Source organism: Myodes glareolus, chromosome 22, assembly GCF_982192425.1.
Source record: "Myodes glareolus chromosome 22, mMyoGla1.1, whole genome shotgun sequence".
Lineage (NCBI taxonomy): Eukaryota > Metazoa > Chordata > Mammalia > Rodentia > Cricetidae > Myodes > Myodes glareolus.
Genome location: NC_142047.1, coordinates 38,291,310 through 38,306,425, shown reverse-complemented (window position 1 = coordinate 38,306,425; position 15,116 = coordinate 38,291,310). Strand labels below are relative to the sequence as shown.

The following is a 15,116-nucleotide window of genomic DNA, read 5'->3' as shown; positions in this document are numbered from 1 at the left end:
ACTATCTCCCCAGGCCCCAAACAAGACCTTTCCAACTCTTTTTAATACAGAAAATTAGCAAGTCATTTTCCCCTCTGATATATATGTAAGTATGGTATGTGTTAGCATGTCCAAAGTATGTAGGTGCATGTGTATTCACAGGCATGTGAAGACCCAGAGTTGACAGCAGGAGTCTTCCCTAATCCCTCTCCTCCTCATTTATCTAGGAAGGGTCTCTCAGTTGAACCCATGGTTCACTGGTTCAGTTAGCCTACATTGCCAGCTTGCTCCAAGGATCCCCTGTTTCTGCCTTCTGAGCATTGGCGTTACCGTCAGACCTCCCCACCCACCCAGCACTCACATGGGTGCTGGGGAATCTGAATTCTGGCCCTCATGTTTGTGCAGCGAGCACTCTAGCTGCTGAGCCATCTCCTCAGCCTTGTAGGACTTTCAAATAGAATTCCTCATTCAGTAAATGTTGAGTGAGCATCATCCTGAAACTTGATCCAGCATCATGCACTAGGGACCAGTGGTGGCGGAGACAGGTCTGGCTGCTGAGTAGGTTACAATGTGCCGACTGTGAGAGCATGAATGTGACCCCATAACTTGGCCTCGGGGGTCAGGGCCCCCAATGAAAACAGTGAAGCTAAGGCTTAAAGGTTACATAGCTATGAACTAGATACTGGTGCCGAATGCAGAGGGAAAGTGTGTTCCACAGGCCGACAATGAGAAAAACCTTTCTTGGCACTGAGAAAATTTCACTGAGACCTGGACTGGTGAGGAGAGTGGAGAATGGGGAGGCTCGGTGCATTAGAGGAAGAGTTTGGCCATGAAGAGCTTTGTCGGACCACTGTGTACTCAGTTATGGCCACACTCCGATGTCTCTCTCTGACACACCAGCCTTAGGGTTGCTGGAAGCCAGGCTCTCTCCTCTCCGAAACCGTGAGCAGTATGGTGGGTTCCTTATAGGCAGAGGCTGGGATGGTGGTTCTGCAAGTCATTTATTGAGGGAAAAAGCCTCAGGAGAAACTGTACGAGAGTGAGGGAAGCTAGAGAAAAGGGAAGTACCTCAGTCAGTCCCACAGGGCGCTGTGGGTTGAATCACCAGAGCTTGTCCCACTCACAGATGAGGGGGCTGGGCTCTAGAGTTATCACATCCATCAGCCAGTCCTTTGCCTACCTGTGAGCCCTTCCTACAGGAAGGCATAAATGTCTGGAGAAATTCTTGGTGCTGTAAGGCCGTCTCTATCAGAGCAGGTGCTCCCAGAACCCACGGCCCCGGGCAGTGAGCACATCCTCCTAGCGGAGGGATCTAGACATGGGCCATCCACGTCCGCATCATCACTTTGGAAAATAACACGTGCTGGTTCTCCTTGTCCAGCCTGGCAAAGCCCATCTGCAGGCCCTTTACATAAGGCCAGAGGCTGCCCTGACCCTCTCTAAGGGACACGTCCAGACCCCAATGTAATGGAACCAGCAGTCACGGTGTGTACTGCGAAGCTCCCTGTCCCGACCATCTGCTCTGCCCACCACCTGGACCTCACTGCCCAGACCTGAGTGGATGTCTGTCACCTCCCATCTACACGTAGTTCTCTCCTGAGAACTACATCATGCAGCTGAAGCACAAACTTGTTCTTGGCTTTTGTTTTGTTATGCTGCATTTGCCGTGCGGTGGGGGCTAGATATGAGCATGGTGGACCTTTCTTACCATGTGGCACAAAGGTTGGTATTGATCCTTACCCATGAGCCTCCTGAGCCTGGCTCGCTGTGGCTCATCAGCCTGTGTTTGATGCTCAGAGGATGCTGTCATGGCCCAAGGGTGTGTCCTCTCCTGGTGTCTCCAGCGATTCTTCTAGAATCGGAGCAATATTGATTTTTCTTGATTGCTGCACACTCTCTTTTAGAAATAATGGAGTCTAATCCTGTGAGAGCCCATATGACAGGAAAGCAATCATCTATACCTGAAGGCAAAAAGAACCTTTTTTTTTTTTTTTTGAGGAATGGGGAGAACTATACCAATGTTGGGTTTGGAGCGGGGGTAGGTTTTAATAAGTTAAAGCCTCCATTCTGCTAAAGGTCTCATTAGATTAAACCCTTGCTTGTTTCCAAAGAGGCCTCTCACCTCCCAGCTGAGGTGTTGTTTCCGGGGTGTGCAGACACTCCACAGTTTTGTATTTTTCCTTGACAGGCGTTCCCACATGCTCTCTCTTCAGTCTGGAAGACATCCCGGGGGGAGGTGCCAATGCTGAATGAGAGAGTGCTATTCTCTGCACAGAGACCCAGCAGAGGGTCCCGCCAGGCATCTCTGCTGACCTGGGGTGATTTAATAAGTGCTCGGGACTGTCCTTTGCTGCTTTTCACTGTCCCTTGCTGGTGAGGCTACAGTGTTAACCCCACATTAATTATCAGCTCTATCCTGAGCTATCACGGTGACTTCCCACCCATGGTGGCTGCTCATCACTGGGAGCATCTGGGACAACTTAAAACTAACTCCTGGGCCGTACCCTGGACCTGAATCTGTCCAAGGACGGGGCCGAGTGTCTTTATTGTATCTAGTTTCTCAGGAGATTTTTTTTTTGTACCCACCCAACTGAGAGACTCTGCCAAGAAATCAGAGTCAACTACAGACATCTGTTCTAGAACAAGCCCAGTGAGAGCTCAGGAAAGATAAGAACGTCCTAGGTGGAGAGGGGGGGCAGCACACTGCTCTCTTGCTCTCATTTAACCACTGACCCTGCCAGCCAGCCAATCAAATGTCCACTGAGCGCGGTCTCTGTGGAACAGAGTTTGTGCAGCAGAGCTGAGAAGACCCTGCCCTCCAGATGCTCGTGGGTCTGTAATGAGCCCAGTTACAGATGGTGCCAGCCCTGGGTTTCCACACGGGAAAGTAAACTAATCTTCCTTCCTAAAAACAGAAGGCAATGCTTCTGCTTCTGCCTATGCTTGGCCTTCATTAGGCGAATAAATAACAGTTTTTCCCTCTGTTGATTTTTGAAATGAATTAAAACTAAGATTTCATTTGTAGTAATCATGTAAAACATTCCCTTAAAAAATAGGCCTACTAGTATATATGTAGTGTGCTGTCACCACGTGAACATCGGATGGCTTAAACTGATCTGAACACCAAGTGTAACTGTTTGGCAGTTTCCTTTCATGTTATATGTGCATTGGTCATATAATCCAGCAGCTCCCTACAAAGGAACTTATGGAAAAAGAATGAGCCAGTCAGTGTTCCTTACTATAACAAGTTCCTGAGTTGGTCATCTGATAAAGAGGAAGGGCTTGTTTTGGCTCACAGTTTTAGAGATATCAGTACCATAGTTGGTTGGTCTTGTTTCTTTCGGGCCTGGGACAAAGCAATACATCACGGTGGGATATAAGACAGACTAAAACCATTCAGCTCATCCTGAGCCATAGAGCCAAGAGAGGAGGAAGAGAGCCTCTTTCTACCATCATCCCCTTTAGTAGTATAACCTCAGTGACCAAGAGCCCTTCTAGATCTTGCCTCCCCAAACTCCCACCACCTATGAGTAGCACCAAGCCACAGACCAAGCCTTAACACACGAGCCTTTGGGAGAACATACCAGATCCAAGTAAAAGCAGAGAATAAACATGTGTCCACATAAAGACACATACACAAATGCTCAAGGCAACTTTATTAATAGCATCCAAAGGCTAGAAACAGCTTGGGTGTCCATCAACAAGAAAACAGGTTAAGTATCCATATTAGGGAGTACTACCCCATTTTTTAAAACAGTACTGTTCCACACACCAACACTAATCTCAAAATGTTCATGTTGAATCAAAGAAGCTAGGCACTAGTAAGTATAGATGCCAGGCAGACTCCATCTCTATAAAACTGTGGGCAGAATGTATCCACCATGCCATAAAGCACAAATCTACAAGGATGACATGTGACTTCTGGGGAATGATAGTCTGTCTACAAATGGGGCGGTAGGTATTTGGGTCCGTGTATTTGTAAGATTTCATAAAACCATCTGCTGATGAGTTTGTTTTTCTAAGTGAACCACACCTCCATAAAATTGCTTTATTAGGTAATATTGGAGAGGCAGAAATCAGAACGTGGTCATGGGGTGCCCATAATTTAGGAAACCGCACTCCAGGCCTCAGTGGGAAGTGGGCATCATCCCGAAACAGATGAGGAGCTGTGATGAACTGGGAGGCTTTCCTTCTGCACGGGGAAAGTAGGACAGTGCCAGGGCCTTCTGCTGCGCCTGGGCTCAGATGTGGCCAGGAGGATTGGATAAGTGAACTGGGTTGGGACACATAGTAAAAGATGGAGAGGAAGAGGAGGAGGCCAGAACAAAGTCATGTGTATCCAGAAAGAAGAGGGACGGGAGTGAGCCTCGGCCTTGGCCTTAGTGACATCCAAAGGACTTTTTAATCTAATGAGTGACACCTTACTTACCAGTAGCATGAAAGACCTGCTCTCCAGGCTACTCCCAGGGTTTGAAAAAAAAAACTCCATGGTGCAGTGAAACTGAACTAAGGTTCTTCTGTCTGAGAACTACAGAATAAATTCCCACATGTGCTGTTGGAATCATCTTCTTTGCCTATTTTTCTGTCCTCTAATTTTCTTCTAAGTTCTTTCTAGTTCTCCTTCATTTCAATTCTCTGTTCCAGTTCTCCCTTGCTTCTCTGTTCAACTAGCTTAAATACATTTTTTAAAGGAGACTTGAGGCAATAAGAAAAATGTTACAAGAGTTACATCTCATTGGTCATATTCCTTCAGTAATTGGTAAGGATGGAGCCATTTACCATGGCAACACAAGGTTTCAAGACTCCAGGTATAAGACAGTGACCAGAGGTCAGGGCACAGTGCCCAGGTGAGACGAACCACAGCGAGATCTGCACAAAGACCAGACTTGGCAAGCGAAGAATTGGCATAATTTTTTAGGTTTCTTTGTGTTAATAACCTTGGTTAGACATCTGCAACCCTGACCTTGTGCATATCTGTAAAGTTTTTAAACTTATGATCCATTTACAGAAATATTCAGTCTAGTTTGAACTTGCTCCAAGGTAAAAATGAGCTAACTGTGTATAGTTTGAGTAAAAGGAACAAAGCAGGCTTTTAAGTGTCTTATAGCCCTTGTGGGACAATAGATGTAGTTATGAAGCATATCCTAGTATATTTTCTATACATCAAAATTATACAGCTTAGTGAGAAGTCATCTTCCTGACCATTCCAGATAGATGTGCCCATAACATTGAAATGCAATCTTGAGATAACACGTACACATCACATGAGGTTACACACTACATTGCAGGTATTGGGGAGACACCATAGCTGCTTTTGCACATGTGAAATTGCAGACAGGACAACAGTTTCCAGAGTCGGTCTTGCCCACAGGTCTTGCCCAGATAGGATTCTCCTCCATCAGAGAATCGCTCCTCTGGTGGTTGACATCTGGACACCAGTTGTCACCGGCTGCAACTCCCACAGCCCCTGACAAAACCTGAACACGTGGGCTTCTGTACTACAAGTACAGTCACCTAATTTCCCTGAGCCTCTTTACTCAGGACGTGAGTGGCAGCAGAGCTCTCCAATAGGGCCAGCACTGGGATGTGTTAAACAAGGGGCTGAGGAGTCAGCATTGTAAGGGATGGGGTCATTGTTTTTCAGAACCCCACAGAGCTCACCCTAGTCCCAGCTCTGCTTTCTGGTTGTCTGGGAGCAGATCCTCATTCATTCCTGTCTAGCCTGGCCATGTTGTCCAGGCACTGTATCTGGTACCTTATTATAAACAAGTCCAGGGGCAGCTCACATTCAACATTCAGCCAGGGATGAGGAGGAAAATGGTATAGGGGATTTCAGGAGTTTGTGTTTGCTCAGAAGGGAAATCCTGGATCCAGGCAGAGATGGGATGAGACTGTGGAGATTTGTAAAAGACAAGTACAAGAAAGCTCAAGGCTTTCCTTCTAGATCTTTCCAGTATATGGATATGAAAACGAGAGCCCAGGGGCCAACAATCTTCAGTTTGCAATGCCTCCTTGCCTTGGTAGGTTTGCACCCTGCATCAAGCCATGCAGCGCTCTCACGTCCCAGATGGAGTCCATCCCAGCAACCTCAGTTACCGCCAGCTCACCAGCAGCCCCGCTGATGGTAGAGTCCACTGAGATGGACTTTAGTGATTCTATCAAGTAAGTAAGCAAGGCCAGTGTGGTTCTTTCCTCTCACCGAACTTACATTCTCAACCCCCATCCCTCACTTGTCCATGCAGACACAGCCTAGTCAACAGTAGATGAGTGGATTCTGTGTTAGACCCACCACTGACTCTCTGGGTTAGAGAGCTGGGAACCATCCCTACTGTCCAGTGGCATACAGAGTTCTGAATCCTGGGGGACTAAGTCCTTCCTTCCTATTGCTCCTCCACAGAGCAAAGCTCTGCCTACAGGATGGGACTCAGGGTAGAAAACAGAAAATAACATCACTATCCATCCATCAAATGCTGTGTCCTCACAACAAACGCTCTAAGTAGTTATGAAATTCAGCTAGGTATGGTGGCATGTGCCTGCCATGTCAATATTCATGAGCCTGAGGCAGGAGGATTATGAGTTTGAGGCCAGCTTGGGCTACCTAGTGAAACCCAGGCTCAAAAACAAAATTAAAAAAAATTGCAAACTTGAACATTGAGGACTGAGGGCTTGTCCAAACTGTCTGAAGAATTGTCCATGATTCCCAGGATGCTTTTTAAAAAACAGGACATGAACCTGATGCACCAGGAAAGGTTGTCCTCTTGGAAACTGAGCAGTGTAAAGGCCCACCCTACAGCTGAGCACTGCCTTCTGAGTTCATGGAGAAAGTGTCCCTTCAGTGACACTCTAGACTTACTCTGGGATATGGCAAAGAGAAAGAGGAAGGTGGGGGATACAGCTGGACCGACGGCTGCCAAGTGAGTGAGTCTCTCATTTCCTCCACCTCCCCAGGACTATCCTTATAGATGACGAAGCTGGACCTGAAGAAATCAAGAAGCGCACAGCCTCCACCATGATCTCAGAAGTATGGTTCCTTTACTTCTGGGCAGGGCTAGCAAGGAAAAGGTTCTTCCCAAAGCAGGGAAGAGATAGGGGCAGAATGCAATGCGCAACACTGGGATGGAGCTGGCATGAGGCTGGGTAGCTTTGTCCAGGTCACCTCTTCCCCAGAGTGAACACCTCAGTGAGCACCTGGTCTACCTCGAGACACAATTTCTGAAAGTGAAAAACTGGCATCTCCAGGCCTGCCTGGTCACGTGCTCTTCCCTCTCTGCCACGGGGCTACTGATGGAAAAGTACCTTTCTCAGGAACAGTGTAGCATACGCAAAGGCGAGCCTAAAGCTGCAGGCCAGGGAAGTAGCTCAGTGCTTAAAGTGCCTATTGTGTGAGCATGAGGCCCTGAGTCAGATCTCCTGTGCCCACGGAAAAGCCAGTCTCTGCACTACACATCGGTAATCCCAGCACTGGGGTGACGGGTGTGGAGACAGGCCTACAGTCTAGTCGAATTGGTGAGCTACAGATTCAGTGAGAGACCCTATCTCAATAAAATGAGGTGGAGAATGATCAAAGTATAAATACTGGCATCTTGCCTCCACATACATGTACACACATATGTACTGGCACCTGCTTTCACATGTGAACACAATAAACATATACATGTACATAAACACTCCCATATACAATATGCCCACAATCCACATACACACATAATACCCTTCTATACTTCCTCTAGAATGACAGTCTAAGAAATCCATTGGAGACATAAAGTTCTCCACTAGAAGATATTTTTATTACACCTTAGAAATAGCAGGAAAAAAATTGAAAAAGAAAGCAAAATGAATTGCTTTGCTAAGACACAGTCATGGCAAAGAATACACATGAGCAAAGATTTTCATATGTACAGACAGTGGGGCAAACTGATATAACCTCTATGACAAGTAACTTGGAAGGTGTTTCAATATTTAAAACACATTTTTCCTCTTCTAAATTATTCTTCAGATATGCCCCTGTGTTTATGTGCAGATATAACTAGATTTGTACATCACAGCTTTGTTTAAAAACACAAGAACATTTTGGAAACAGCAATTATTCCAACAGGAGAGTAACTGAATAAGCCAAATTGCATCTGTATAAGGCAGTGCTATGGAATGTAATTCTGTTACAAAAAACCAACAGATTCTCTACTAGTTTGCTATAAACTTGAAAGAATTAAATAAAAAAGTGCTAGGTGAAAACGGGCAACCACTAAAGTGTGTGCATAGTGTGCAACCATTTAAGTCAAGACAAAACTATATAAAAACAAAAACTAATGGTTATTTTTTAAATTTTTTATGTATGTGATTTTTGCCTGCATGTGCGTATGTGCCACATGTGCATGCGCCACATGTGCATGCAGTGCCCACAGAGACCAGTAGAGGGCATAAAATTCCCTGGAATTGGACAGATGGTTATGTGCTATCAGGTGGTTGCTGGGAATAGAATCCAGATCCCTGAAAGGGCAGCCATTATTTTACCCACTGAGCCATCTCTCCAGCCCCAACAACTAGCACTTACTGAATACTTAATAAACTTTGCATAGTTGTAAGCATTTTTTACATTGTCTCTGTTGATGGGAACCATTATCCTTTCCCACTTCAGTGAGAGGATGCATGCATGTGTCGAACAGTCTAGCTGGGAGACTTGGCAGTCTGTGTTTCTTAAATGGTGAAATAGAGGAGCTGGAGAGATGGCTCAGCGGTTAAGAGCATTGCCTGCTCTTCCAAAGGTCCTGAGTTCAATTCCCAGCAACCACATGGTGGCTCATGACCATCTGTAATGAGGTCTGGTGCCCTCTTCTGGCCTGCAGGCAGACACACACAGAGAATATTGTATACATAATAAATAAATAGATAAATAAATAAATAAATAAATAAATAAAATATTTTTAAAAAATGGTGAAATAGATATATTTGCTTACGTATAGAATATCTAAGAAGTACAAGCATCATGAGGGCAGAGGTTTTCTTTTTCCTATTCTGGTCACCATTTTATCCCCAGAACCTAGAACTGGTTCATAAAGCCTGAAGAGGTGGCTCAGCAGTTAGGAAACTTGCTGTGCATTCCCAGAGCCCACATCAGGAGGGCCTCAGCCACCTGTAACTCCAGCTTCATTGCACCTGGCATCATCTGTGCCCTCCATGGCCACCTCCACTTCTGCACTTACCCATTCTCAAATGCATGCATAAACACATAAAAAATACTTTAAAATTTTTAAAAATTAGTCAAAAGAAAAAGATAATCAGGTGGAACCTATCAAAACCCAACCAGTGGTAACCTAAGAGACAACTGAAGAGTAAGGAATATTGGTGGAAGTATTATTTTCTTAGCTATATACCTTTTTGAATATTTTAAATTTGTATCATGAACATGTATCAACTACTTTTAATATTCTAAAATTAAAATATTTTAGAATATTAAAATTCTAAAATAAAATAGAAAATAAAAATATTCTATGATGCTTTTGAAAACAATTCCATCACATGGGACATACATAGGACAGAGATACAGCCATACATATGTACTATATATAACCTATTAATTGTCTTTTCTTTCCTTAAATTTCCCCCTGCTTTTTAATTTCACACATTTGTCTTCTGAATGTTCACTAATTTCCATCCTCAGAGATGCTTGTCATTGAAAATTCATACAGTACAGAAAAATCAAAGCAAAACTCCTTTGCATCCCTTCATTCATAAGAAAAATACTAGTGAACTGCTTGGCGTCTCCCAGATACTGCTTAGCACACGCAAACCTCAGAATGAGTCTGCATCCACCCTTCCTTCAGACAGTGACTCACACGAGGCTATGCAATTTCACATGAATGAATCCACCTTTTCTCTCATTCCTGGTCGACAAATACACATTGTGTCGTCCTCCGTGGGTAGAAAGGTACCACGCACGCTTTATTTAAAGTGTGCTGTCACTGGTAGGCAGACAGCTTGTTTTCAGAGCTCCCCTGTTAAAATAATTCTGCTGTATACATACATATATCACATTTTGAGCATTGTCCAATTATTGTCATAGGAAAAAAATGTCCAGTTTTTTAAAAGGTATTTTCATATACCTGTGTTTGTATATACCTGTGTTGAGGAGGGTATATATACACATGCGTGCAATGCCCATGTTGGCCAGAAGAGAGAGCCAGATCTCTTGAGCTGGAGTTACAGGTGCCTCTGAGCCACTCAACATGGGCACTGGGATCCCAAACTGAGGTCCCTGTTACCTGCACTTAGCCACTGGGCCATCTCTCCATCCCCCACGTCCCAGTCCTGCCATCATATCTGCTCTATTTCCTCTCTCTCACAGCAATGAAAAGGCTTGCACTGATGACAGTCTGCATGTGTTTGCTAACTTTCCCTCCCTTTTTCATTTCTAGGGAATAAAATACAGCTCCGCAGAAACAGAAAGAAGCCATAGCCAGGTGGACTACCCAGAATCCCTGTGGAACTTTGAGCAGGAGGAGATGCTTTCCATAGGGATAGAAGAAGTAAGTAGTCCCCCGGGGTTCCTAATTACCCAGCACTGGTGCGTCTAAGCACCTGCTCTGTATTGGAACCGAGCATCTACCCAGAGTGTTTCCACTGTTACCTTCATATATGTCAAAGAGTTCAGTTAAAAGTCTGGAATGAGTTCACTCACTGACAAAATTTAATTCATCTGCCACAGACCTGTCACCATGACAGTTGTCCCCATGTGGGGTGACTTTCTCTGCAGGTGTTTGACATTTTGCCCCTCTACGGAGTTCTGCAGCCATACAGCAGCCATCAGATATCGTTTACCTTCTATGGACACTGTGACATCATTGCAAAGGCCAAAGCTCTGTGCGAGGTGGAAGGAGGGCCCACCTATGAAATAGTGCTGAAGGGAGAGGCCTCCCTGGTCAGCTACTCCTTTGACACGAAGGACATTAACTACGGATTACAGGTACTGCAGACATCAGGTGGGGATTTTCTGGGTTTGCCTTAAACATGGATTGGAGTCCTTACCCTTGAATCTCTCTTGAACCATCACACATCCGTAATCAGCTCCCCTGCCCCGTCCCCCTGTTTGCAACCTTTTTCCCTTGCGTTTCTCACTGTCTCCTCAAGTTAAACATGAGAAGATGCTCATTTTTCCATCCAGAAGCTTCCATAATCCTTCTCTTTCTCCCATTAGCACTATTTTCCCACACCCCTCCATTTCCAGTGCCCAAGGCTCTTTGCTGCGCTCTCCCACACACCTCACATATGTGCAGCACCCGGTATTTCCAAGTCACCCACCTACGTCCCACTCAGTCACACTAATCACACTACAGGACTTCATCAAGTCATACCTAAATTTTTGTTTTGATGTTTTGGGTTTTGATTTTTAGAGACAGAGTCTCATGCAACCAGGCTTACCTCAAACTCTGTGTGCAGCCAAGGGATGACCTCAAATTCCTGATCCTCCCACCTCCACCTCCCAAGTGCTAGGATTACATACATCCCGGTGGCATCAGGAGCTGTGGGATGTCACGCAGTTTACCCTTTGGTCCAGTCAGCCCCACCTGCAAGATGTCCATTGCAATGAGTCATCGGTCTGGCTCAAGGCCCCTGACACATCATCGTCACTGGACCCTCGCTGACGCTCCTCTCAGATATCCTGCTGTCGTGTTGCCCCGAGTTATGGAGATGTCATTCCACAGGACCAGACCTTTATGCACTCCCGCGGGCCTTAGATGGGGCAGATGATAGGATGGGCCAACCAACTGACCAGTATCTTACAGAGCATCTGTGGAGCGCATGTGCTGATCCCCTTTGTCAGGGCGAGAGCAGAAGCCCCAGGCGGGTAACAGCCCTTCTTCCTGTTCTTTCTCCAGCTGTTTGACCATGTCACGGAGCGCGAAATCACACTGAAAAACATTGGGAAAGTTGGCTTTGAGTTCAAGGTTCTGACTAACTACCGGTCTTCGCCAAAGAATCTTCTCCCTGGAGTACCACTTATTCTGCCTCTGTCGGTGAGTCCGCACTGAGAGGGCTCACACCAGACAGAGAGGCCACACCCAGGCTGGGGGAGCGCTACTGCCAGTACTGCAGGTGTGGCTTTTTCACCTAGAACTGAGAGTTTGGAGTCAACTATGATGGTGCACACGTATAATCCCAGCTTTCGGGAGGGTGAAGCAGGAGGACCAGGTATTTGATGGAGGCCAGGCTTGACTGCTTAGCAAGTTTGAGGCCAGCATTGGTTACATGAACCTCTGTCAATAGATGGGCTGATGGATAGACTGATAGAAAGATATACTTAGGGACACTCTTCATTAAACAAACATATATAAAGTCCTACATTACCCATTTCCGGGTACCACGGACACATGATGAACCAATTAGATACAACCTATAGATTTTTCCCCATGATAATCATTGATTTTAGTTGGATGTGGTACACTTTTCAAATCCCAGTATTCTGGGGGCATAGGAAGGAGGCCCTTACATTTAAGGCCACCCTGTATGATGAGATACTATTTCAATGGTGGGGAGAGTGTTTCCCATCAGGACATCAAATGTCCTTGCAGTTCCTGGGGGCTTGCCCTACACGAGCTGAACCAAAGCAACTTTTCCTCTGCATGTATGAAGACACCCACAGCCTTGAAAGAGTCATTGGCTTTCGAAGCAAGGGGAAGTGGTTCCTGATGACACTGTATTGATCTCACGGTTTCTAAAACCTTTCGTTGAATTTTTCTCCTCCTGAAGATAATACAAGATTTTTATAAAAAGCTAGAAAATATTTTTTTAAATCTATATAATTAATGTATAGTTATTTGTAATCTTTTGGAGGTTTTATTTCTATTTATTTATGTGGGTGAGTGCCCAGGGAGGCCAGAGAGGGACGTCAGACCCCTCAAACTGGAGTCACAGGCGGTTAGGAGGCACCTGACTCGGGTCCTCCAGCAGCAAAGTGCTCTTAGCCACTGTACCATCCAGGGTACGATCCAGGGACGAGGAATGCTGTTCTCCCTTACATGTCGTTCATACCCAAGTCCATCGCCAGCCCCTGTGGCCTTTGACCTGTGCACCCGAACATTAACTCCATGCTATTGTCATGGCTGTGGCTTTCAAGCCCCGTTTAGTCGTTGCAAAATCAACTCCCTTCGTTCCTTTTTCCTGATAAGCCTTAACTGTTCTTCTGAATTTGCATCTATGATTCCTTTTCCTAACCTCACAAGTCTAAGGCTGACCTTTCTTTCTTAAAACACAGTGGAAAAGGCAAGGCTGTTTATTCCTTGAATATGTTCTTCAGCCTCACCTCATAAGTTTTCAGAAGATAACAGATTTAAACAGGAAGAAATCAGGCTGGAGAGCTGGCTCAGGGGTTTAGAGCACTTGTTGCTCTGGCAGAGGACTGGGGTTTAGTTCCCAGCACCCACATGGCAGCTCCTATCTGTCCATAGCTCCAGTACCAGGGAATCTGTGCCTTCTTCTGGCCTCCACAGGCACCAGACATGCATGTGACTCACAGACGTTCATGGGAGCAAAGCACTCATCTACATAAAATAAAAAGTAAACAGATCTTCTAAAAATCTGGACATTTTATTCACGTGTATAACTGCTATCACAGTTTTCATTATTTTTTAAGTTATCTAAATTATGTCTTTCTTTTTATTTCTAAACTAATACACTTTTAGAACTTTTATTACTTTTATTGATGGGGGTGGTCACAGTGCACGTGTGGAGGTCAGAGGGTAACTTCAGCATCAGTGCTCTCCTTCCACCCTGTGGATCCAGGAGATGGAACTCAGGTCATTCAGCTCGGCAAGCACCACGGCCTGACGGTCAGAGATAACGGGGCCTCTCCGTTCCTACTTAGCAGGTTCACGGTTGTATTTAGGAGTTGAAAATGATTTTTAACACTAATGAATACAAGAAACACCATGTTTTCAAGACTACAGAGTGAAGATTATCATGAATCTCTATAAAATTAACCAGATAATTGCATCATTCAAATCTTCTCTATCTTGTTTGTTCACTTTTCCTAAGACTAAGTGGCATGCAGAGAGAGTTTGCGCTCCTCCACTTTAACTTTCTATAAATAAAGAAAAACATGTGCTGTGACTGGTGCGATCATTCAGTGGACAAAGCGCTTGCCCTGCAAGTATGAGGACTGGAGTTCAGACCCCCAGCACCCATGTAAGTGCTGATGGGCATGGCAGTCCATCTACAGTCTCAACGCTCAGCAGGTAGAGACTGGGGAATCCCCAGAGCACGCTAGCCAAATCACTGAGCTCTGGGCTCAACTAAGCGGTCTGACTCCATGTGTAACATGGGAGGTGATGGAAGATGACAGCCAGTGTCAACCTCCTGACTACACACACACACACACACACACACACACACACACACACTACATATGCGCACCCGAATAGGCATGTCCTCCCACACACCTGTGAGCATGCGTCCGGCTAGCCCACACACATACAGATGCAAAATTTAGAGAGGGAGGAAGGAAGATAAATATAAACAAAATACCTTCGACGACATCCTCAAATAATTCATTTTTGAAATGTATAATTAAGAATTTTTGTTGTATGCATGTTCATCTCCCTGTTGACACATAAGATTTTGTTTCCACTAAGTGTTCCTCCCAGACTGCATTTTGCCTATTCTAAGTGGTCTCTTTCTCATCTTTAATGGCTTCTGCCATGAGCCCACTTCCCTAGGTCTCAGCACTGCAGCATCTGTCCTGCCTCACACCGTCTATCACGGTCTATTTCATCTTAGTGCAGTTGCTCACTCATAAAATATGCATTGTTGAACGTTATTGCTTTGTCTGTGGTATTATTTCTTCATTGTACCCTCTCCATCAACGTTTTCTACATGTTTTTTCTGTCTTTTTCTAATTACTAGCTTTTCTGCTCTCTTTCTTTTGCTCTTCTTCATCGGCGTTTGAGTTTACATGGCTGCGGGAGGTGTGAACTGGTGCGACTCTTGTGGAGAAAAACCTGACAATCTTTATTAAAATTGCTCTTTGATCAACTTTTTCATACCTAATTATCATAAATACATTCTTCCACATTTGCAAAAGGAAGTGTAAGACTGTTTTCTGCATAAATTGTAATAGAAATGTAAGAAACAGAAACTCAATGTCT

The 15,116-nt window shown here is 45.0% G+C and overlaps 1 protein-coding gene across 1 annotated transcript in view; it reads left to right on the top strand.

The window, feature by feature from the left end:
- Hydin (HYDIN axonemal central pair apparatus protein) overlaps positions 1 to 15,116 on the top strand; it is a 337,184-nt gene that overhangs the window by 207,546 nt on the left and 114,522 nt on the right. The window contains exons 24-28 of the mRNA XM_048437266.3: positions 6,004 to 6,141; positions 6,928 to 7,000; positions 10,392 to 10,502; positions 10,730 to 10,939; positions 11,853 to 11,990. Coding sequence (XP_048293223.3) covers positions 6,004 to 6,141; positions 6,928 to 7,000; positions 10,392 to 10,502; positions 10,730 to 10,939; positions 11,853 to 11,990 — 670 coding nt within the window. The remainder of the gene's footprint in view (positions 1 to 6,003; positions 6,142 to 6,927; positions 7,001 to 10,391; positions 10,503 to 10,729; positions 10,940 to 11,852; positions 11,991 to 15,116) is intronic.